General features: G+C 43.0%; 2 protein-coding genes across 4 annotated transcripts in view; one reads left to right on the top strand and one right to left on the bottom strand.

Moving 5' to 3' along the window:
* The window catches only part of UBAC2 (UBA domain containing 2), a 121,791-nt gene that overhangs the window by 82,012 nt on the left and 13,872 nt on the right, over positions 1-25,907 (bottom strand). For all 3 annotated transcript variants that reach the window (XM_083168616.1, XM_083168614.1, XM_083168615.1), the window contains exons 4-5: positions 20,435-20,554; positions 15,329-15,435 (exon numbers count right to left, since the gene is read on the bottom strand). In XM_083168616.1, coding sequence (XP_083024742.1) covers positions 15,329-15,435; positions 20,435-20,554 — 227 coding nt within the window. The remainder of the gene's footprint in view (positions 1-15,328; positions 15,436-20,434; positions 20,555-25,907) is intronic.
* On the top strand, positions 1,733-9,408 carry GPR18 (G protein-coupled receptor 18). The gene is made up of 2 exons (XM_083168617.1): positions 1,733-1,842; positions 8,387-9,408. Exon 2 carries the CDS (start codon positions 8,416-8,418, stop codon positions 9,406-9,408), a length of 993 nt encoding a protein of 330 aa, XP_083024743.1. The 5' UTR covers positions 1,733-1,842; positions 8,387-8,415.

Genomic DNA, 25,907 nt, shown 5'->3' with positions numbered 1-25,907 from the left:
ACCTTCCTGCATGTCCTGCTACAGTTTTAGCATTACCTACTGTAATAGTAAAATAGGCATGCTGGGATGTGTAGTTCTACAACAAGAGGAAGGCCCCATGTTGACCAACCATGATCCATATAATAAACCTTTAACCCTTTGAGTGCCAACATCTGAGAGAGATGTACAAAATACAGTAACTTTTGTTATATAAATTCAAATTAAAAAAAGCTTATATTTCCTATATAAAGTAAACATTATAGGTCATTATGATGAATAAGAATGTTTGCTTGCCAGTTTTCACACCAATTATTTTTACAATTTCACTTGGCACTCAAAGGGTTAAAGTATGTCCTGGCTCCTTCATGAAAGGGCAGTGGGATTCGGGGTTAACTGCCCCTTCAACAGTACGCACTTGCAGGGAAGGGGCACAACAGAGCTAAGAAGGGGTGGCAGTGGATAGCATGGTAGGACTGGCAGATAAGCAGGCCAGCAACCAGAGGGAGGAGTGTGGTACAGAGTGGTGGGGGGGGGGGGGGGGTGGAGTATGCAAAAAAAGGGAAGCATAGCCAAGGCCATTTTCATGACTTACTGGCACTCTTTTATGTAAACATAAAAGTTTTGTTTGTTAACACTAATTAATGAAATAGAGATCATTTTATAAATTACTTACAGTAAATCCCAGTAAAAAAATTACACTTTTCCCAGATTATTTGCGATAACATACTACTTATTACCAGCCACTTATATAACGCATACACTAACGTTCAAATGTTTCGGGACACTTATTTTTAAAGAAAAGCACCAGTTTTTTTTTTGTTTTTTTATGAAGATAACATTAAAATTAATGAGAAATCCACTCTATACATTGTTAATGTGGTAAATGACTATACTAGCTGCACACGTCTGGTTTTTAAAGGAATACCTACATACAGTAGGTGCATAAAGGCTCATTTCCAGCAACCATCACTTCAGTGTTCTAATGATACATTGTGTTTGCGTATCACTTTAGAAAACTAATGGACGTTTATAAAACCCTTGTGCAATTATGTTAGCACAGCTGAAAATGGGTTTGCTTGTTAGAGAAGCTATAAAACTGGCCTTCTTTTGAGCTAGTTAAGTATCTGAAGCATCACATTTATGGGTTTAATTATACTCTCAAAAAGCGCAGAAAAAGAGAACTTTCATGCGAGACTCAACTGTCTGTTCTTGTCATTCAAAATGAAGGCTATTCAATGCCAGAAACTGAACATTTCCTACAACGGTGTGTACTACTCCCTACTACAGCACAAACACGCTCTAACCAATGTAGAAAGAGCAGTGCGAAGCTAATGACATTCCTGATCTCCCAGTCAGTGACCCAAGGAGTCTGAAAATTATTTTCAATTGTCTGTTACTTCAGATAACACATCATTTTTATGCCTCCATAATGCTGCCATCCACCCATGTGTGGCAACCATTCTGCGGTAACATGCTGGGGACCTGTAATTGTCTGACAAGCTTGCAGAGCAAAATAGTTTGAGAACCCCTGCTCTTTTCTGTATTTGTGGTGGTATTCGCTATCTGCACATAAATGTGATTGTAGTGACATCAAATGTATCCAGTACCAAAATACATATTCTCACCCACTGTGGTCTCTTCAACCTAACAAACTGAGGCTGAATCTAGTGACATATATAAAAGGGAGGAAACTTTTACGGTACAGTAACTCATATAGCAAACACATCTACTGTAATTCACACATTGCTTTCATTTCCTGACTGCAAGTACCCTAGAACTGCAGGAGGAAGTTTAATTCTCAAGAGCTGTTTGAAGAGCACAGAACACTGAAAACATTGTGAAATGGTCATCAGGCACTGAGGGGTAAGCACAAGGGTCTGCCTTTAAGTCAGAATCAGATATGTAAAAATACCGGGAGGTGTGCTACTTCAGTCAGATACTCTTAAAAGAGGAGCAAGCACTGTCCTTATGAAGAATGCTACCTTCAGTGCTCACATGCATATAGTGTTATTAAATGTAGACAGTTGATTAAAAACATTGGCTTTTTTTAATTTAGGGCTTAAATATAACGCCATGTCCAAACGCTCTTGTAGCCTGCAGCTAGTTTTCTTCCTTTGCTCCATTGCTTTAGTACGCTTTAGAGCTTTTGAGACCCTGCTGCAGAGCAACATCCCTATAACACAATGCTGTTGTTTCACATCCCCATGTTTCACTATAGACATGAAGATTTCACTGTGAAGTGTTCGGTTTGTGAAAAAGCACAGCACTTTGCATTGTAGCTAAATAGTTCAGTTTTGGTCTCATCAGACCATGAACTCTTCCTCCACAGACGAAGCATCATACAGTATCTCCCACCTGTCTTTGTGGAGACTCTTCTCCCTACTCCCTCAAAAAGCCAAGGATTTGTTCTCCCTCATACAGCCAAGATTTGTTAAGCATCTATGTTAATGTTTTGCAATGCACAACTATGCTTATCTCTCTAATAGAAGATTTATTAAGTAGTTTTTGTTACCACTGGCCTCCCTGACTATACTCTTCTCCCTTGGACGCTCTGTTTTGGAGGAGGGCCTGTTCTATCCAGCTTTACAGCTCTTCAATGCCATATATATTTGCCTGCGCCTACTGTATATTCAATTCTGTGGAAATATTCTTGTACCCGATCCCTAATTGAAACTTTTCAATAGACGTGTCCTGGATCTGCTTAAAATCTTCTATTGCCTACTTTATGTAGTATTTGCTTGGACATGCTCTAAATACCTCATGGAGCTCACAAAGACAGGTGTATTTATGCTGTGCTAATGTAACTTACCTTACTTGCACACAAATGAACTTGCGTAAAGGTATTTACATGACTTCTGAAAAAAAGCACGAATATATTGTACTTTGACAAACGGGATTAAATGTAATAGGATGAGAGAATGAGAATGTAAGATTTGGTAAGAAATCTCAATTTATTTTTAAAGCGGCAATCATACTTAATACTTCCAGTGGGGCCAAGAATGGTCACATGCATGTAGAGCTCCGATCCCCCGGATGGGAGCTCCCACCCATCCCTGGCCCCCTGGAGAAGGGGAGATCCAGCACACCCCCCCCCCCTCCCCCGGCCTGGAGACGGGGCGCTCCACCAGCACTCAGCCAGAGGAGGACACAGCCAGAGGACGGCCACACGCGTGGAAGTAAGGTGCGGATGGAGGGAGACAGAGGGCCCCCGGTAACCCCCTCGGCCTGGGACAGGTGGCGCAACAGGCATGCCCTGTTGTTGTAGGCCCAACAACCCCAATGGACTCCAATTCCTGGCCCCCAGCCTCAATGACTGACTCTTTCTGACTGTCTCAGCTCCAGCCAGGGCCCTGACACGCTGCCCCCCCCCCCCCCCTACAGCCTAGGTTCCATCCTGTGGTGTGCTGTAGGGAGATGGTCTGTTGAGCCCTTTTGCTGCTGCCCGTGAGCAGCATGATCAAGATGGCACAGCAAATGGCTGCCTAGGAACTGTGCCACTCAGTCATATGTACCCCATTTGTCCCCTGTCTAGTACACTGCATAGCAACCTACAACTTTACTGTCTCTACTTAACTGTTGCCTGCCTGGCTGCTGTGGTGACCAGTGGCGCCGCTGATGGCTGCCTAGGCGCTGTGCTGCTCGTCGGGTATGTGTTCCCTGTGTGATAACTGTGCTGTCTTTGCTTATTGTTACCTGCCTGGCTGCTTAGGAACTGTGCAGCTCGGCGGGTAAGTGTTATGTGTGTGATAACTGACTGTACTGTCCCTGTTTGTATTGTTACGGCGACCAGTGGTGCCACTGATGGCTGCCTAGGCGCTGTGCTGCCCAGCAAATTTATGTTCCCTGGGTCTATAATCCCCAGGTACATCTAGCGTTTACCTGTATGTGTTATGTATATCTGTACTGTCACTGTTTAACTGTAACCTAACTGGCTGTTGCACAGTAATCCAAATTCCTAGTATACACAAGTATACCTGGCCAATAAAGCGGATTCTGATTAATTTACACCGCAAACCCAGTTTGACTTTGCAGTGTAAATTGACACTTTAAAAACTGGAGATTTCTTACCAAATCTCTCGCTTTCTGATTCTCTCACCCTATTACATTTCACCCATGGTTTCTTATTTTTATTTTCAGCATGATGTGCATTTTTATGATAAGTGACAAGATTTGCTTGTGTGCCCACATATTTTATTATTGGAAGCCACAAGCTCTGGTTTTGCCATCATCATTTGAATCTGTAAACCCAAACCCAGGCCAACCCGGCAATTGGGGCATCCCAGGGTACATTCCCACTATGGTATTTATAATAATAATTTTATTTATATAGCGTTTTTTCTCCAATAGGACTCTAGGCACTTAACAGAATGAATGTAATACAGTACAGGAACAACAAAGTCCAGAAAAGCATTTCATAAACTTAAAAGGAATTATGGACACGCTTGAGTAGATAGGAAAAGACTTGAGTCTGTTTTGAAGGATTCTAGTGTCGGTCTCTCCAACTGTATGGGGAAGTGAGTTCCATAGAGTCAGAACTGCATGGCTAAAAGCTCCACCCCCAGATGAATTACTGGAGATTTTAGGTACTGCTTAAAGTCCTTCATCTACAGACCACATTAATCTGGTAGGACAGTATGGAATCAGAAGCTGCTTCAGGTACATTGGGCCTTGGTCATGTAGGGCTTTGAAACTCAGGGGCAGATTAATTAATCTCGGTGAAGTGATAAAGTGTCTGTTTTTTATCACCGGCCAATCAACTCCTAACTGTGTACTTACAGGCTTGGTTTGAAAAATGGCAGGTAGGAGCTGATTGGCCGGTGATAAAAACCAGACACTTTACACTTCACCGAGCTTAATAAATCTACTCCGCAGTAAGTTAATCATGAATATGATTTTCCACCTTATGGGCAGCCAGTGAATGGAGTAGAGAATAGGCGTTAGTATGTGACTAGAATGGGCTGATTGGTTAACAGCCTGACAGCTGTGTTTTGTACCAGCTGTAATTGGTGCAGTTCTTTTGCTGGGAGACCAAGGTAGAGGACATTGCAGTAATTTAATTCAGAGGATACAAATGCATGTATGACTTTTGGCAGATCTTCAGAGGGAATTGAGTGTTTGATTCTGGCTATGTTCCTCAGATGAAAGAATGAGGATTTGATTGTGGCTGATATCTGATGTTTAAGTGTCTTGCCACCACCCAGCACAACGCCAAGATTCTGCACATGAGAAGGGGAGATCCAGCTCCACACAGGGGAGAGGAGGCTTCTTATTCTGATACTCCTAATAAAAACATATATAAATATGTCTACAAACACAATTGCTGCAGTCGCAGAAAACATCCCTTCTCGGCACACCAGATCCTTAGTGCTGCCTCCTCCCCCACCCTCTGATGATGCGCCGCCAGTCCACCCCGCCCTGATTTGATATCAGTGACCCGTGTCCTAATCACTGGAGCAACCTGGCATTTGCAGTCTGAAAGGGGTATAAGGCATATAAAGTTATTATATCACCCCATGCCAGCAGAATAGAAAACAATTATATATCTAGAACAATTTATTTTGCTTTTAAGGATACTAAAAATGTGTTCACCACATAGTTAAACTTAATTATACCATTCATAGAAAACTTTCACCAAAATAGAAAATAAACCTGGTTTTTTCCCCCATATTTTATGGGAAATTAATTCTGGGTGATAATATCCCATTGGCTACAGTCCCAATGCCATTAAAATAATGCTTAACGTACATTAAGAAATTAATGTAAACACTTTTTTTTTTAAATTACATTATTGTGAATGCTTCATGTTCCATTTCAGTGCATTTGACATGTGTCAATACAGATGACATCTTTAGTGTTCATTATAGCACCCGCCATCTTTGAAAGCCCATGTACTGTAGTTCCTCTTCCCTGCCTGGGGTGTTGCTGTCTGCTGTAGTGCTTCTAGCACAGTGAGGTCTGCATATTAGCACTGATATGCAAGCCAGACCTGTGCTAGTAACACCACAGCAGACAGCGATACCCCAGGCAGGGAAGAGGAACTGCATGGGTTTTCAAAGATTGCAGGTGCTAGAATGAACACTAATCTTATATTACAGATGTGCCCTCATACCTTTAGCCTCATTATGCCATGCAGTGCAAGATGCCTGGCATTAGTGAGCTTTAATTTTAATAGTAAGAGTACTAATAAAAATGTGTGCCAAGGAAAATTCTATGAGTGCCTAAGAGTGTGTGACATCAGCAACAGGCTGGATATGCCTATATTCAACGCAGCGCAGAGTAAGTCTCTGGCTAATCTGGCCCTGTGATGAGTTGTGCCCAGTGTAAAAATAATTCGATGATGAGCGGCTTGCGACAGGATTTGGACATACTCGCAGGGCTACAAATAGATTTGCAGCCGTGCACATCTAAATCACACAGCGGACACAGTCATTCACTAGGTGGGATTTCACTCTTACTGGGTGGCGTCTACCTGAACGCTGGCCACTGCGAATTTGTGGCTGTGTGATCAGGTCTGAATTACACCCTCAGTCACACACAAATATACAAGTTTCACATATCACATTAATCACCACAGTCTGATGGTACATCCTAGCCGCACAGAGTTGCAATAAGATGCATTTTCAGCAAAGGAATATGCCCAATGCTAGAGGAATGTCAATAAAAGTGTGCTGCATGCAAACTAATACAGTTAGGACACATTTCCATAGGAATCACGTTGGAATAAGAATAGGTACTGCATTATAAATTCTCTGAACACATCTAAAATCAAAAGTGGTTTGTCACACATGGTTTATTCATGTTGGCCTATTTATTTTTAAACAAGTAAAATATGGGTGAACCCTACAAGATAAGAATTGAGAATAGATACCTGTTTATTATGTTATGTATACTTTCATTTTCACATGACTGTATATAACCACCTTCAATAGAAATGGCAGTACAATCATTTAATTAAATTATGTTCATTTGTTCATGTTTCTCTGGTATATTTGTAATTGTTTTCAAATGAATCAATCAACATATGTTGGTGGCCAATTAGCATAGTTGATGTATGTCATTAATGTGTTTGCAGAAGTACCAGTATAGGAATACAATATAAATTAGTCAAATGAGTCAAGTAAGCAAAAAATTAAATAATTGGTTTTCTTGTTTTTTTCTAATTTGCTTATGTATTATGTTAGGTGCTGTGGAACCCTTGTGGCACCATATAAACAATGAGAACAATAATTAAAGTGTTTTGGATAAAAGTCAGAAAATAAATAAATAAATTAATGGGCTGCAGATTTCATAGCAAGAAAAAATGGAAGACTTAAAGTAAAAAGTGTATAAGTTCCATGGAACCAAGCACAGAAAATGGGTGAAATCCTATCCTATTAGAAGCTGTACTTTCTGCTGCAACTAGGCGCTGTCCTATTAGCCCTAATGCCGGAGTCCTTATTTCTGATGCCATCACTTATCTGGAAATATGCTTTGGGTGACTCAGGCACGCAAAGCATAATCACCAATAGGCAGCCTCCGTGACGGCGATAACACTTGTGATTGGGAACTTATCCCAGGATTCCATGTGTTTTTTTGCAATCATGGGTCTATTTTCAGCCTATAAAAATGGACAGTAATTGGATAACATGATAGTGACATGAAAGTCATAATTCCCTCCCCCCAAACCACAAGAATCTGTAACTTTACTTTCCTTAATTGTTTTTGAATTCCTGTCCTTTTTGATCGCTTTTGGATCCAGATTGGTTTAGAATTAGAGAGCGATAGAAGCTGGAGGTCTGTAAACACCAGACCTATAAGCTGAAGACAAACTGGTGACATTATAAATTCCATCAATGGCCAATTAGGCGACTCAATTTCAGATAGAGAACAATGAGGGGTAGAGTGAATTATAGCCCTAATTCTGGTTCACTTGCAAAGGCAAATTCCTTTCAAATGGACAAAACCATGTGCCCTGTAGGGGGGCAGTTGTAACTTGTGCAGAGAGAATTAGATTTGGGTGGGGTTTTACTTCAAAACGAGATCTATATTGCAGTGTAAAAATAAAGCAGCCAGTATTTTCCCTGCACAGAAACAAAGCAACTCACCCAAATCTAAATCTCTCTGCACATGTTACATCTACCGCCCCTGCAGTGCACATGGTTTTGTCCATTTGAGAAGGAATTTGCCTTTGCGAGTGAACCAGAGTAAGGGCCTATATCTCTTTAAAGTGCAAGGTGTGACATAACAAAATGCATCTTCCAATCCTTGCATTTACAATCCGAATTTGTAACGTTTTGGCTCTAGTATGCAAAAATACTATGAGGATAGAAATAGGTTAATTGTACATGTAACTGTAAATGTACCTAATAGGCGACTATCTAGTATTGCCAGAAATATATATACAGTGTGTGTGTTTCTATTGCTGCAGGGAGCGGATTTTGCAGAAGAGAGGGAATAATGGAAACCATGAATCAAAGTGAAACATCTCTTGCGTTTATCCAGCAGTTCCAAGACTATGGAATTCCTGCGCTTGTATTTTACAGCATTATACTACCCATCGGACTATTTGTTAATCTCACAGCACTCTGGGTGTTTAGCTGCTCCACTAAAAAAAGAACAACTATAACCGTATACATGATGAATGTGGCATTGCTCGATTTAATGTTTCTACTGTTTGTCCCTTTCCGTATAATATACTATGCCACGCAATCCTGGACCTTTGGAGATCTATTCTGTCGGATCATGGCTGCTCTTACAGTGTTTTACCCAAGTGTCACATTGTGGCTCCTTGCTTTTATAAGCGCTGACCGATATATGGCAATCGTACAACCTAAACACATCAAAGAGTTGAAGAACATTTCCAAAGCAATGGCAGCGTGCTTTGGGATTTGGATAATGACTATTGTAATCACAACCCCTTTGCTTTTTGTCTCTGAAGACCGAATCAAAGAAATTAATTTCACCACTTGTTTCAAGATGTTTGACATCACCAATTTTAAGGAAAACAACATGTTGAACGTTGCTCGTTTGATTTTCTTTTTCCTGATTCCTCTACTTATCATGATAGGCTGTTACACCATCATCATTTACAGTCTTATTAGTGGCAAAACATCGCGACTGAAGCCCAAAGCAAAGAAGAAATCAATACAAATCATTGTGACTTTAATAGTGCAGGTTCTGCTGTGTTTTGTACCATTTCATGTGTGCTTTATACTACTAATGACTCAGGAAGAAAAAGAACACTACATCTCATGGGGAAAGGTATCCACCTACCTAATGAATCTCAGCACATGCCTGGATGTAATCCTGTATTATATTGTTTCCAAGCAGTTTCAGGCTCGAGTGATCAGTGTGATCTGGTATCGGAACTATCTGCGCAGTGTGCGCCGGAAAAGCGGCATAATGGGCAGCATACACTCTTTGAGCAATATCAATAGTGAAATGGTTTGATCTTTACATACAATAAATATGAATGAAAAAAATCTGTATTATTAATATTAAATTGAATCTAACAACTTAGAAAATTTGATTGAAAAACAGGATACAGAATCTTGCTAAAATAGCAAGTAAAATAACTATAAAAAAAATTAAAAAAAAGACTACATGGATTGAGAGCAAACTCACCAACATTAAACTACATGTAATGGTGTTTGTGTTTAAAAAAAAGATATATCAAATGTATAGATGTCCCATTCAGTATAATAGGTGCAGCTTTACACACTGAAAGGGATGAAGTATTGTAAATTAAAATTGATTAAATAAGATAACAATTTATTGTCATTGCAAGCAATATAAAAAAATTGACCAGCAACGAAATTACAATCCAGAACACAGAAAGAAAACACTTAACAATCAAGATTAAAATAATGGTCGCTGCAGAATGAATCACCCTATCCAACTTCTTAAGATCTTTTTTTGCACTATTACCAAACCAGACCACAATGCAATAGGAAATTATGCTTTTAATTACACCTCTATAAAACCTAATCAAATTTCTCTGAGGAAATACAACCATGCGTAAAACAGATTTATAAAAACAGAAGTTCTGACTATAGAAAAAAATGTGTGTATTAACGAAGACGATAGGTAAATAAATACATACGGGATGCAGTTACAATCCCGGCGGTCGGGATCCCGGCGTTCAGAATCCCGACGCCGGAATCCCGACCGCCGAAATCCCGACCGCCGAAATGCCGACACTTTCTCCCTCCTGGGGTGTCCACGACACCCCTGGAGGGAGAATAAATTAGTGTGCCGAGCGTAGCGAGGCACCGGGCCCGCTGCGTGGCGAGCGCAGCGAGCCCGCAAGGGGGGGCGATCCACGTCCCCCCCTTGTCGGCATTTCGGCTGTCGGGATTCCGGCGTCGGGATTCTGAACGCCGGGATCCCGACCGCCGGGATTCAATACTGAATCCATACATACATAGTAACATAGCAATTTAGGTTGAAAAAAGATGTCAGTCCATGGAGTGGTAATACCAGCAGATGAGCGGCTTTGAGGACGGCTTTGCATAGCTCTGTGCTATGCAAAGCCGCCCTCCCCCTGCTGTCGGCAGCGGGCAGGGGGAAAGCCACTCAGTGTGTTTTCCCCCTAGCGATGAACGAGATCATCGCTGTACATACATGCTGGGCATAGTCGCCCCGCCTGAATCTCCCCGGGCTTGTGATAAAACGCATGTGATTTATCACATGTAAAAAAAAAAAAATTAGTGAGCTCTCCTGGGGAGCTCAGGGGAAATCGGGGGGAGGACAAATTTCGGTACTTATGTAGTATCTGGGCTGCCGATTTTTTGATTGTATGCCTTAAGTTAAGGCATACAATCAGATGCGATGCAATATCGCATCGCATCGCATCGCATCGCATGCGACCATCGGATGCGATGACCCGATTTTTCCATAGGAATCAATGTTAAAATGGACTAAGTCCATTTTAACATGGAATTCAATGGGGAAAAGGGGTCCTTTTCATACCCCTACTATCCAAGTGGGCATGGAGTTGGATATAAACCTGTGGCGAGCGTAGCGAGCCACCGAGCCCGAAGCGTGGCGAGCAAAGCGAGCCCCGCGAGGGGACGGTATTCTGTGTCCCCTCGCGGGGCTCGCTACGCTCGCCACGCTTCGGGCTCGGTGGCTCGCTACGCTCGCCACAGGTTTATATCCAACTCCATGCCCACTTGGATAGTAGGGGTATGAAAAGGACCCCTTTTTCCCATTGAATTCCATGTTAAAATGGACTCAGTCCATTTTAACATTGATTCCTATGGAAAAATCGGGTCATCGCATCGCATCGCATCCGATGGTCGCATGCGATGCGATGTACCCGATTTAGAAATCGGCAGCCCAGATACTACATAAGTACCCAAATTTCAAATCAACCATTAGCTCCAAAAGCTGGAAAATGGACAAAAACAGTCATTTGCATAAATTGATTTAACCAATTTGTCTGAATTTTTTGGTCTGTTTTACATGATTAGGAGCAAATGGTCAATAATCATTTGCTCACAGAAATTACCATATTTTCATTCCAACCAGTCAAATTGGAAGGATAATCTTATACCCCTTTCAAACAGAAAGTGAAATTCCCAGGTGAAGCAGTTTCACCTGGGAATTTCATGAAATACACGGGTCCTTTTTCTGTGTAAAAGGGTCAATCTGGATCTTAAATTCCAGGTCTTCTACTCTGCAAATGACCAGTGTCAAAGACCCGGAGTAGAAGATCCAGCTTTACCCTTTCACACAGAAGAAAACCCTGAGTAATAGAGCAAATTACCAGGTTTAAATTTTAGACCCGGAGATTTGCGCTCCTGTGTGAAGGGGGTCTGACAGAACGCGGCAGAATAACCAGATGTTCCAAATGCTATGTAATTGCTGGGTTATTCTGCTGCTGCTGTCGGAAAGCAATATTATAGCGTGAATTTCTACTTCATCAAACAGTTTCAAAAGTAAATATAAAGACATTTGTATATTTAATAAAAAAAAAAATCTGCATCTTTTCACTGTACAAAGGGGTCCTCTTTACTAGCTGCACTAAACTGCAAAGAGCACTGCTGGTAAATGAAAACCTGGCAGGTTTGCGGTAACGAGCAAGGTTTTGTCATTGTCCTGTTAAAGCTACAGGAAGCAAATTGTCAAAAATAAAAAGTTGCATGTGATGTGTGGCGGATTGGGAACTAAAATGCCTTGGAAAATTTTGGAGCCAACTTATGCAGCACCAGGGGTATAACATGCCCTGTGGCCATGTCAGCATCACTGAATGGCAAAAGAGTTTCTGTACAGCAGAGATGGAATAACAAAATGAATGGTGATAGTGCAGTGTAATGAGTGCAGTGTAATGAGTGCGGTGGGCTGTCTGTCCTGCAAGGACACGTCAGCAAACAAAACAGACCTCAGAGGTAAGTCAGCCCCCGGGGAAGTTCCCTTGTGGGCTCTATGGCCAATCCACCCCTGCATGTGAGACAGGAAATATATTCACCTCCCTTGACAGTTTATAATTATAGAAATAGAATTGTGGGCTTAAGGGCAAGGTGGGGCGGAGGGGACAATACAATAAAACAGACCTATCCAGAGAGTACTGCAATTCATGTGTTTTATAGGTGTTCTAGATCACATACTGTACATTCCTCTACATAGGTCTCCTTCATCACCTCTATCTACAGCACCCCACCCCACACACACACACACACACACACACACATATAGTGTTCATTAAGTTAAAAGGCAAATCTCTGTTGCCTATGTGAAGGGAGGAATATCTTATAACTCTTAATGACACATGCTATCTTGGAATGCATGGATGTTTATGTAAGCCCCTTTTATTACCATTCATTGTAGTAGGGGGGTTGGGATTGGGTGGGGAAAGTCCAATTAATGAGTGCAGATGCATTTAATGATCATTACATAGGCTGTGGCCGAATAGGCTGTGTGCATGGTTTAGCTGTGTGCATAATAGTTTTGAAGTGCATCATTTTTAAAGTGCAGCATAATTTAAATATAACTGTGGCGTTATACTGGCGTTACACTGAAGTGAAACAGAAGGACAAAAGCAACAACTGAGAAAACCAAAGACTGCTTTGAGTGAGTCAATTTATTCTCACAACATACTACCTCGGGCTGCTTAATCTGGCTATTCAACCATAATATCATAATTTTTACAGCTGCAAACAACTTTTACTATCACTGTTAATGCTTGTATTTGCACTGTCAGTTTTGAAAATGACCAGCTGTGCCTCTAATGACCTCACCTGTCCTGCTCTTCCATTGATTTTAGGTGTCCCCCAAAATGTTATTCTTGGCCCTCTTCTTCTCTATCTCTATACGTCCTCTCTGGGGGCCTTATTTTGGTTCATTCTTTCTGACAAAATCCTTCTTAGATGGACAAAACCATGTGCACTGCAGGGGGGGCAGATGTAACATGTGCAGAGAGAATTAGATTTGGGTGAGTAATTTTGTTTCTGTGCAGGGAAAATACTGACTGCTTTATTTTTACACTGCAATATAGATCTCACTTTGAAGTAAAACCCCACCCAAATCTAATTCTCTCTGCACATGTTACATCTGCCCACCTGCAGTGCACATGGTTTTGCCCATCTAAGAAGGATTTTGTCAGAAAGAATGAACCAAAATAAGGCCCTGGGTGAGCTTATTTGCTCACTCGACTTCCACTATCACATCTATGCTGATAACACTCAAATCTACCGCTCCTTTCCGGATCTCTCTCCCTCCATCCTCACTCATATCTCCAACTGTATCTCTGCTGTCTACTCTTGGATGACCCAGCTCTTTTTTAGACTTAAAATATCAAGGACTAAGCTGACCTCTTCCCACCCTCCTGCATAAAACCCGACCATCTCTCATCCTAAACTACTGTTTATGCTCACCTCTTTCCCTTCTGTGTCACCCCTGTCTGTCTAACCCTCCCTTTTTAGAATGTAAGCTCTCACGAGCAGGGCCCTCTCTCCTCATGTGCCTTTCTTAGAATATATAAACCACTGCAACCCTGATGCTTGCTTCAGTGTCCTGTCCCCTGGTGCAACTATCCATATTTACCATGTACTTGTCCTAAACTGTCTTGTGCTGTAATTCGTTATGTGTTTTTGCTAATAACTATGCTCTGTAAAGCGCTGCGGAATATGTATGCGCTATATAAGAAACTGTTAATAAATAAATAATAAATAATTCTAGCACCCGCTATCTTTGACAACCCATGCAGTTCCTGTTCCCTGCCTGGGGTGTCGCTGTCTGCTGTGGTGTTTCTTACACAGGTCTGGTTTGCATACCAGTGCCGATATACAGACCACACTGTGCTAGAAGCACTACTGCAGACAGCGACACCCCAGGCAGGAAAGAGGAACTGCATGGGTTGTCAATGATAGCGGGTGCTAGAATGAACACTACACATATACATGTCTATTCTACTTCTCTCTTCCCCTATCACATCATAACATTAAATTCTGTCTATTTTTCTTACCAAAAATTGGTTTTACTAATAGATTTTTCTTAGTACAGGTATTACATGTATTATTTTACTCCCTGCACCTTTTCTTACTTTAGCACAGTAAAGTATGTTTGTCTGTGTGTAATATTTATATAAAAAGCTGTGGTTGAGCTCTCAGGCAGACAGAAATAAGCCACAAACATAAAATGTAGTAGAAAGCCACTTTTCAACAGAACAATAAATACTCACACTCCCCTACAGCTCTTGGCAACTCTGTCCCTTAATTTAGCAGGGGAGTCAGAGATTTGTGCACTGGAACGCATGGGCTACATGCTGTAGATGATCTATGCCAGGGGTAGCCAACTCCAGTCCTCGAAAGCTACCAATTTCCAGCCCACCCAGCAGGTGGAGCTAAATACTTCACTTGTGATTCTGTAAGGAGACCTGGAAAATGTTGGTAGGACTGGAGCTGGCTACCCCTGATCTATGCTATCCTACTGCTATTATATCTCGCCAGCTGTTACTATTCAATGTAGAGAATTCACTTCAAGAGCTCCACTGTTCTATTTAGACTTTCATAGCTTCAAGAATCTAGACACGTGACAATATAAAGGCGGAAATTACCAATAAAGTGAACAGAAATGATCCAGAAGCCCATGGCATGAAAGCTGAAAGCGTACATTTGTTCAGTAGAAGAGTGGACTATAGCATTAAACTGGGGATGCATCTTGCCCAACACCATTATGAAATGTAAGCAACAATATATACAGATATTAGGTTCATAGAGAAATTCTGGAATTTATTGGAATATGAATAATCAATATGAAACAATGATCTTACGGATTTTAATCATTTGGGTCACTGTGTGATGAAGGTTTGCCCGTCCTTTAGTTCTGTATTGTAATAACTAAACAGAAAAAGAATGACAGTACTTACAATCCTGAAGGTAAAGTGCTGAGGGATATGCTAGCCACAACTTGTGCAACTTCAACAAGCAGGAAATCAAATATTGCAGAAAGTATCCAAGTCCCAAGCAAATATGACTGAAACACAAAGAAACACTATGAGCCTTCCTTGTCGTTAATAGTTGAGATAAATACTTCACAATTTGATCACGTCTAAAATGAACTAGAAATTTGGGAATGGGAAGCTGTCCATTCATAGAGGCTTGTGTAGAAAACAAAATGGAGCAGACTAAGGGGGGGATTCAATGTGCCGCCCATATTTCCAACAGGGGAAATAGCGGCGGCTCCCTATTCAATGCTGTCTTTAGCAACAGCATTGAAGCGGGTTCACAGCAGAATGGGACACTTTAGAAGCGGTGGGGCCTTTTCTGCCGATAACGGCTGTGGATTGTCGATCTGCGGCCACGTCCCCTTTGTGCAAATCGGCAGATGGGACATTGAATCCTGCCTGTCGTTCAGCTGTCGGGCTGACAGCAAACGGGTAAGGATCACACCTGTCGGTAGGGACCGACAGCCGTGATCCTAGATTGAATAACCCCCGAAATAGGGAAAAACCCTAAATTGGTAGGCGAATCTGCACCTGCCCAAGTGACACAACAGGTGCACTATGCATTACTGTCTAGACAAGAATTATTATATTGATGACATCAGAGGATAGCAGTACATTTTAATTGGATAGAGAATCATGTTATTACAATTTACCAATCACGCTTACTGTTTGAATTCAGACACTGTATTATACAAAGCCTTGTATACCACAGGTCCAGCAAGGCAATGTATTACAGTGTTGATGCAGATGACTTACAGTAATTATTCTTATCTTATAATACAGTAAGTAATCTGCCTCTGAATGGCTGGAGCGGGACAAAATGGCACTTCAGATATCTACTCACATGAGATATGAATGAATTACACTACATCAAGGTGTTAAATTGATATAATGAACTACAGTGATAAAAATCAGAGCCAAGCTGCACAGACAAGCTACGTTCAGACAAACCCCTTCCGATTAAACATGTTGTGGCATCGCAGAGAACATACCCTCCAAAACAGGGAACCTTGTGGATGTCGAAGTTCTTGTTATTATGGGGCACATGTATTAAACCTTTAAAAGAGATCAATGCAAGGGTGATAGAGTTATTAACATCAAGCCGATTGGCTCCTAACTGCAATTTTTAAGCCTATAACATGACAGTTAGGAGCTGATTAGCTAGATGTTTATCTATTTTTAAGGCTTAATACATTTGCCCCTGTATCTGGTACTTAGATACAGGGTCTGACAGTTCTGCAAGACCAACTAATCATGGCTTGCTGTATAAGGAAATGTGGTAGGATTAAAGGCAATGTCAGAGACTAGGACATAGGCATCGATTTTTACCCAAGAACATGCATACAAGGGCGTAACTACCATTGGTGCAGGGGGTGCAGCTGCTATGGGGCCCAGAGCTGAGGGGGGCCCACTTTGCCTGTCAAAGTATCATATACTGTACACATTTTTCAGCATTAGGTGATAAAAAGGGGCCCTTACAAACTTTTTCTATGGGGCCCACATGTATCTAGTTACGCCACTGCATGCATATGTGATAAAAGGATAAGGTATGTCCATGTTTGCTAGAAATGTGTTTTATTTAAGCCCAACCAAAATATAACAGAACCAAGATGATCTTAATAATGACAAGGGCATACTAAACAAGCATTGTACAGGCTACCACAAGTCAGGTAGATGCAAGGAATGGTCGATTTATCACATGGGAAATATGAAGTTGTCCAATTGTGAGTTTCCTGGATGCTTGACAATTTTAATTCTATTTACTGTCAATTACAGATGTGACCTTATACATCTTTGGTATGCCAAGTTCCATGACTAGTCGGACATATTATATGGTGAAAAAAATGCAGTTAGGACACACCAGGAGACTATGCTGAATAATTTGCTATGATACTCTTGTATATCTGTGTGCGAGTGAGTCTCCAAATCTGCATACGAACTGCAACGATGTATCATTTTGACGATTTGTCATGCCAAGTTCTGTTGTGCTTCATGTATAGACTCAGTCATCCAAGTGCTGAATATCAAGCTAATCATTTGTGTCTACTGGTGCGTCTTAGGCTCACCGGGACCAAAATACATTTTTAGCAGAAAATACGACTATCAAAGTTGCATGGAACCCATCATATCACTTGCAACAGGCATCTCCCACTGCATAGTGTACTGAAGTTAGATGTATGAGAAAACATGTATACCCCCCCTCCCCCCCAAATACCAATATTGTATGTTTCTCTTTCTTGCTTCCTTTAAGAAAAGTCAGTCTTTAAATCATTAAAAATCGCAATTTGCATGTTTGCATACTGTACCTCCCAACTATCTCCTGGTGTGAAAACTGAAAGCCAAAATGCATAGCCTATTGGCTAGAGATGGTCTCTGAAGAAACAACACCCCCATTTCCTGCCAGCGTAGGAGAATGCTGAGTGCTCTGTGTGCTACTGGACATCTCTCCAAGTCTGTCTTTGGTGAATAGACGCTGTGTACATGCCTACAGCATGTCTTCTAGCAAGAGATAGGGGGCCTGCGGGTGGGATGGTGGGACAATGGACAAAAAAAAATGACCAGTTGGAGGTATGTGTTTGTATGTTATCAGGACTGTATGTGTAGATGGTAGAAGAGTCTTGGCTACAGTTGCACGTTGATTACTTTTTAGTGACTGAAAAGAGGGGGCTCAATCAGAGCAAAATATATGTGAAATGATGCCACTATCTCAATTTGTAAAGAAATCTCAGATTTTCATTTTCAGTTCAGAAGTGAGTGCTAGGAAGACTCTTGCACAGCTCAAGTAGGATAAAAAATGTTGCTGCTAGCAAAAAATTGGATAATTTCATTATCTCACATCACTTCTCCGCTCGGTGTCCTGCAGCAGAAGGTACACGAGAGTGTATGGGATGAACTAAGCATGGCCTTCGTTATTTTCAGTTTGGTGTCGCAGCTGTCCAACAAGCCTGATAAGTGCTATCTGGGTATGTTTAAAGCTGCGTACACACGGTGCAATATATTGCTCAGTGTCCCATTTCCATCAGCGACCAGAGATGGTCGCTGATAAAAAGGAGACTCTCTGCCGGGGTAAACAGCTGATCACAGGAGAATGCTCCTCCAACCAGCAACCATTAGGACCTGAACACGGGAGCGCGCAACCAACGATTTATCGCCCACGGCACATACAAATCACTGCCAATATGGTCCCTCAGCGACACTATCGCCAGCGATATGTGCTTAAAATCGCCCCGTGTGTACACAGCTTAATAAACTGGCCCTTTTTTGTGTTGTTTTTGTTACTTGTGTAGTTTCACAGCGGCAGTTATGAAGTCAGCTTAGCGTCCCTGTCAGAATCAGTGTCGTGTTCCCACAGCCAGCGTAGTCAGCGTCCCCGTCAGTATCAGTGTAGTGTTCCCGCCCGTTCGTGGCTAGCCGGAGCTTACATAGTTAGCGTAGTCAGTCAGGCGTCCCTGTCAGTATCAGCGTTGTGTTCCCACAGCCAGCGTAGTCAGCGTCCCTGTCAGTATCAGTGTAGTGTTCCCGCCCGTTCGTGGCTAGCCGGAGCTTACATAGTTAGCGTAGTCAGTCAGGCGTCCCTGTCAGTATCAGCGTTGTGTTACCACAGCCAGCGTAGTCAGCGTCCCTGTCAGTATCAGTGTAGTGTTCCCGCCCGGTCGTGGCTAGCCAGATCTTACATAGTTAGCGTAGTCAGTCAGGCGTCCCTGTCAGCGTTGTGTTCCGGTCCGTTCGCCGCTAGCCGGAGTTTACGTAGTTAGCATAGTAAGTCAGCGCTTATTACATTGTGTGGGAACCATTGACCATTTTAACCTGCCTGACTTGACAGGTGTGAATGTGTTCCTGAAACACTCCCACTATCCGTCCTCCCGACTTGTTCATACCCCCACTATCCACGTCGGCGTGGAGCTGACATTATAAAGTGTGGTGAGCGCAGCGAGCCACCGAGCCTGAAACGTGGCGAGCGCTTGCGGAATACACGTCAAGTAATCTGAGTGCGCTCGCGACGCTTTGGGCTCGGTGGCTTGCCACACTTTATAAAATCAACTTCACGCCGACGTGGATAGTGGGCGAATGAACAGGTCGGGAGCACGTGTACCGCAACCCCCTCGCCACGCTTTGGGCTGGCGTGGATAGTGGGGGTTTGAAATGGAGGCATTTGCCAGTATGTAACATGGAGCACTGGCAAATGCGTCCTTTATTGTGCATGAGACGCACTTGCGCACCGCACCCCCCCTTTTTGCAGGAGACGCACGCGTAACCGAACCCCTAACCCTGTCCCTCTCCCTGAAGCAAACACAGGCAGGGTTGCCGTACCCTGCCACAAGAATTACTGAGATGCACAAGCGTCTGAGACGCTTATGCGTCTCAGACAGATGGAGCGTCTCTCTGCCGGCGCCCGCGTGATCCCCTCTCCGCCGGCGGTTACCGGCGCTGTGTGAGAGGCGCTCACTAGGCTTGCCAGGGATGCCGGAGACAGAGCTGCAGCTCCCGGGGACAGTACGGTGACTAGCTGCCTGACGGGGACACTACGCTGACTATGCAGGGCTGCCGTGGAGACACTACGCTGAGTACGCTAGGCAGCCGTTGGGCTACGCTGACAATGTAGCTTAGCCTACGCTGAAAACGTAGCGTAGCCTGCCGCTGTGAAACTACACAAGTACCTTGTTTTTTCATTAGCTCAAAATAAAATATTTTCATAATAAAATAAATTATAAAATAATTTAATAGACAGGAGTAGAGTGTGCATTACTTCTGCTTGTTATTTTTTCTTAATAGAATAGAATTTGATTTGATTGATTTTTTTGAAACACAAATGTTACTGTAGGGCTCTATGAAGTAAGAAAAAGACCCTTGGGCAGGGCTGTTTGACCAAAATATGAACTAATAACTCAGTTTTGCTAGACATATACATCTTTGCAGCAGTAGCATAATGGTTGACAACTGAACAGCCTTAGTTCATTCTAAAACTAGCATACCTACTGTATAGTGATTTTTTTTACACTAGAATAAAAGGTATGCTGGTGTGCTTACCGTAAATTTCTGGGATCCAAATCTTCTCTCTAAGGTTCTAAAATTGTAGATTAATAAACTACTACAAAATGTGTCCTTCAAATCTAGACATACAATTCTCCCAGAGATTAGCCTCCATATCTGCAATACAAAATAAGCAACCACATCTTATAAAATATACCAGTGATAAAAGTAGGCTACATAAGCCATGCTGAAATTATTTGTGATTGTAAGCGTATGTCTATACAACAATTTGGAATATGAACTCATTTGAAAATATATTTCAGTCAGGTTGTATATTTCAAGTTCCTATATACAATTTTAAGAGGACGATATGGCAGTGTGCACATTTTATATAAGCAAATGTGTAACAAAAAAACATCATCCATTTCAACAGTTTTTATATTTTCATTTTGTAGTACAGAAGTGTCCATTATATGTATACAGTATGTCATGTCTATCCTATAAATCAAATTCACACTTGCCAATTGTCACAACCCATTCTCAAGGCTCTGTCTTCTGTACGAGCAGGATTTACTTATAAGGGAAAAAAGAGAGTATGGAGATATTACTGCGCCTTTAAGACTGCAGCACAGAAAATACCCTGAGGGTTACCAAACCCTCCAAAATACAAAAATTTAGACAAAATATTTGGTAATTTCACGGCGCTGTCTTATTCTAATGGATATCCAACAGGAATGTGACTTCTCCCACGAGACTTTACTGGTCCCAACTTCTTCTTTATATAAAAGGAATTACATAATTCCAGTTACATAATTCCTTTTATATAAAGAAGTGTGGACCAGTAAAGTCTCGTGGGAGAAGTCACATTGGATATCCGTTAGAATAAGACAGCGCCGTGAAATTACCCAACATTTTGTCTAAAGGATTCAATTATAGTTATTGTCTTTACTACAATGTGGTATCTGATTTACAAATATACATAATGATAAGAAAACAATGCACTCCTCTGTTGGGGTACATCTAAACCTTCTGACACCGGAAATGCTCAAATCCACCAAAATCCAACAAACAACAGAAATATTAATAATCTGATAGTGTAGTACGTTCATATGAAAACTCATATAGGGGGTATAGCAAAGTCCAATGATGGAAAGCCTTACAGAACACTCCAGACCTTATGAAGAATTAGAGGCTAGAACCACCAAGGGATCAAAGATCAATTTAATGGATGCTCACATTACATAAAATTATACCAGACATACAAAGGTATCTTTTGCTTATACCTCATAGTTATTCACAATAATAGAGATTTTAAATCCCCAAGTGTCAGCCGTCGCCGTCCCAGAGCGTCACTGCGTTCTGTCACGTCTGGGACGGGCGGCGGAGATGGAGCGCCGGGGGAGCGTCGGGGGCGTTGCCTAGCAGCGCCCCGAGCTTCCGGCTCTGTTGCTCCGGCTGCCAGGCATCGGGGCGTTGCTAGGCAACGTCCCCGAGTCTCCAGACAACGTGCGGCGTCAGCGCAGCTGACGTCCGCACAGTCACAAGCGGCAAATTCAAATAAATAGCCGGCGTCTGCTGGGAACAGACGCCGGTTATAGCTTTGGTGTGCCCTGCAGCCTTTGTGTTCCTGGTTCCAGCAGCTCCGTTACAGTACCCCGTGCCGTGATCCTTGCTGTGATTCGGATAAGTCCTTACCTTTTGTTCCTTGATTATATTCCATCCTGTCAGCATTGTTGCTTGTATCTCATATCATTATATTCCATCTTGTCAGCATTGTTGCTTGTATCTCATATTATTATATTCCATCTTGTAAGCATTGTTGCTAGTACCTTATATTGTTCTATTCCACCCTCTGGGCATTGTTGCCATTATTACCACTGTTATACAGTTATTCCACCTTTTCGTATTGTTACGTCTGATATACCCCGTGGATCTGCCTTGTCCCTTGCGTGGCTACCCCGTGGATATCCGGGGCCTCCTTGCCTTCTGTGGGTTTAGATAGTTTTACCCTTGCATTCCACTAGCCTTGGCGGTCGTGTTGTCCCTACGTAAGACCAGGTGGCATCGAGGTGGGAGCCTGACTAACGGGCTCTCACGAACGCGGCTATTATTGGTGAAGCTTAGCCCTCTGCACACGTCCGCCAATTCCGGTTGGAGGCAACGGAGGTAGGGGTGGCAAGAGAGTCCCCGGACCATAACATTATAACCGGCCACAAAATAATAGTAACACAACCATATTCCCTCTACAGTGGTTGTGTGTTTCTTGGTTTAGCATGGATCCCAATGCGGGGGTTCCGGCCCAGGTTTTTGCTGATCAGTTACACCTCCTCACTCAGCAGTTGCAGGATCTTACTCTCAGGGTAGAGTCTCAGGAAGAAGTTCGCAGAGCAGCTCCTCCAATGGCTGTGTCGGTTAAGGAACCCAAGATGAGTCTTCCCGATCGGTTCTCTGGGAACCGAAATCAGTTCTTTAATTTCAGGGAGAGCTGCAAATTATATTTCCGGTTACGGCCCCTTTCCTCCGGGTCTGAACTACAGAGAGTGGGGTTGGTGATTTCCTTGCTCCAGGGGGATCCACAGACATGGGCTTTTGGGCTGAAGGCAGACAGTCCTGCTCTTTGGTCTGTGGAGTCCTTTTTCCAGGCAATGGGGATTTTATATGATGACCCAGATAAGGCAGCCGCAGCAGAGGCTCATCTTAGATCTCTTAAACAGGGTCGCCAGGTGGCAGAAGCTTATTGCTCTGAATTCCGGCGATACGCCAATGATTCAGGGTGGAATGATCCAGCTTTACGCTCCCAATTTAGGGTAGGGCTGTCTGACCACATAAAGGATTCTCTGGTTCAGTATCCCACACCCACGTCACTGGACGATCTGATGCAGCTGGTTATCAGGGTGGATCGCCGGCTCCGTGAGAGACGTTCAGAACGGGGGGCAGGTTTGGCGCCATTGCCCAGTGTCTCCGAGGACTCCACCGTCGACCTCGGGGAACCCATGCAGCTGGGCGCAGCTCGCTTATCTCCACAGGAGAAGGCGAGACGGCGTTCCCAGGGCCTCTGTCTCTACTGCGGGGTCCGGGGACACTTGGTGAATTCCTGTCCTGAGCGTCCGGGAAATGCCAAGGCCTGAGGATGCAGGGAGACATCCTGTCAGGCCTATCTCTTATATCTCCCAGTAATTCTTTATTAATTCCCATATGTATTTTGTCTGAAATTCATAGGTGGGATGGCCAGGTATTTATTGATAGTGGGGCTGCGGGTAATTTTCTGGACTCACAGTTAGCTCTGGAACAGGGGATTGCTCTCATACCAGTATCTCCAGAGATTTCGGTCTATGGCTTAGATGGCAATCGCTTGCCCAGTGGGGTTATTACACAGCGTACCGTCCCCCTACTGGTCCAGGTTGGGGTCACCCATTCTGAGCTCTTATCTTTTTTTATTTTTCATAGCCCTGTTACACCCGTAGTACTGGGATTGCCATGGCTCAAATTACACAACCCACGTTTTGATTGGCAATCAGGGGAACTTGTAAGTTGGGGTGAACAATGTTCTCATAATTGTCTGGCTCTTCCAGTCGGCATGGTGACTCCCTCAGTTTCGGAGGTACCTGAACCTTATTGGTCATTCTCTGACGTGTTTTCCAAAAAGGAAGCAGACGTCTTACCCCCTCATAGACCTTATGATTGCGCCATTAATCTTGTTCCTGAGGCCAAACTTCCCAAGGGGTGACTATACTCCTTGTCTCTCCCTGAAGAGAAGGCGATGGAGGAGTATATTGAGGAAAACCTCAAAAAAGGGTTCATTAGGCCCTCAAAGTCACCCGTCGGAGCCGGCTTCTTTTTCGTGGGGAAAAAAGACGGCTCCTTACGCCCGTGTATTGATTTTAGACAGCTTAATGCCATTACAGTAAAAAATTCGTATCCTCTTCCACTCATATCTGTCCTCTTCGATCAACTACGTAAGGCATCCATTTTTTCTAAAATTGATTTGAGGGGGGCGTACAATTTAATTCGCATCAAAGCAGGTGATGAGTGGAAAACGGCGTTCAATACGCATTCTGGACACTATGAGTATCTGGTAATGCCGTTTGGTCTCGCTAATGCACCTGCTGTGTTCCAGGATTTTATTAATGACGTCTTAAGGGAGTTTTTGGGAGTTTTTGTCGTAGTGTATCTGGATGATATCTTGATTTACTCCCCATCACTGGAGCAACACCGCTTGCATGTATGCGCAGTTCTCAAAAAATTGAGAGAGAACAATTTATATGCTAAGTTGGAAAAATGCGAGTTTGAGGTGGAGAGCATTTCTTTTCTGGGATACATTATTTCCCCTCGGGGTTTTCAAATGGACCCAGGAAAGCTTCAGGCCATTAAGGATTGGGTACAACCATCAAACCTCAAGTCCACCCAGAGGTTTTTGGGGTTTGCCAACTATTATAGGAGATTCATTCCATTCTTCTCCGATATTGTAGCCCCCATAGTTGCATTAACCAAGAAGGACGCCAATCCTTCGGTCTGGTCCGACGCCGCTGTCAAAGCCTTTACTAAGTTGAAGGCAGCCTTTCTCTCCGCCGGGGTTTTGCGGCATCCCAATCCTGAATTGCCCTTTGTTGTTGAGGTGGATGCCTCAGAGGTAGGGATTAGGGCAGTCCTTTCACAGGTGGATGGGCAGGACGGTTTCTTACATCCATGTGCTTTTTTTTCTCGGAAGTTTTCCGCAGCGGAATGTAATTATGACGTCGGCAATCGGGAACTTCTCGCCATTAAAGCAGCCTTAGAGGAATGGCGACATTGGCTGGAGGGGGCCAGGTTCCAGGTTACCATCATAACAGATCATAAAAATCTGGCATACCTCCAATCAGCCAAAAGAGTCAATGCCAGGCAGGCGAGGTGGACTTTATTCTTTGCCCGATTTAATTTTATTATCACTTACAGGCCAGGGTCAAAGAATGTCGTTGCCGATGCTCTTTCGAGAAGTTTTTCTGCTGTCCAAGACCCCCATTTACAGCTGGAGCCTATTATTCCTGCCTCTTGTATTATTGCCGGGTTTACTCATAGCCTTCTGGACCAAGTCATTTTGGCACAAGCCTCGGCTCCTAAGGCCATTCCAGAGGGTAGACTTTTTGTGCCTTTAGAGCTCCGCAAAAAAATTTTTTTTGAGTTTCATCAATGTAGATCGGCGGGACATCCAGGCATTGATAAAACGTTATCCTTGTTATCAAGAGCTGTCTGGTGGTCCACCATGAGGAGCGATGTCAAGGAATGGGTGTCTGCCTGCGACGTCTGTGCCAGAAATAAAACTCCCCGTTGTTCTCTGATTGGTCAGTTGGTTCCCTTGTCGATATCCAGGAGGCCATGGTCACATATCTCCATGGATTTTATAAACGATCTACCACAATCTCGGGGTTGTGACTCTATCTGGGTGGTGGTAGACCGGTTTAGCAAAATGGCACATTTTGTCCCCTTGACTGGTTTACCTTCCGCGGAAAGGTTGGCTTCCTTGTTTGTATGCCACATTTTTCGATTGCATGGC

Source organism: Crinia signifera, chromosome 2, assembly GCF_055691185.1.
Source record: "Crinia signifera chromosome 2, ASM5569118v1, whole genome shotgun sequence".
Classification (NCBI taxonomy): domain Eukaryota; kingdom Metazoa; phylum Chordata; class Amphibia; order Anura; family Myobatrachidae; genus Crinia; species Crinia signifera.
The sequence above is the reverse complement of the archived record's forward strand: the minus strand, read 5'-3'. Positions and strand labels throughout refer to the sequence as shown.

Excerpts from the sequence above, each read along its gene's own strand:
- GPR18 (XM_083168617.1), top strand. The coding sequence starts at position 8,416 with ATGGAAACCATGAATCAAAGTGAAACATCTCTTGCGTTTATCCAGCAG.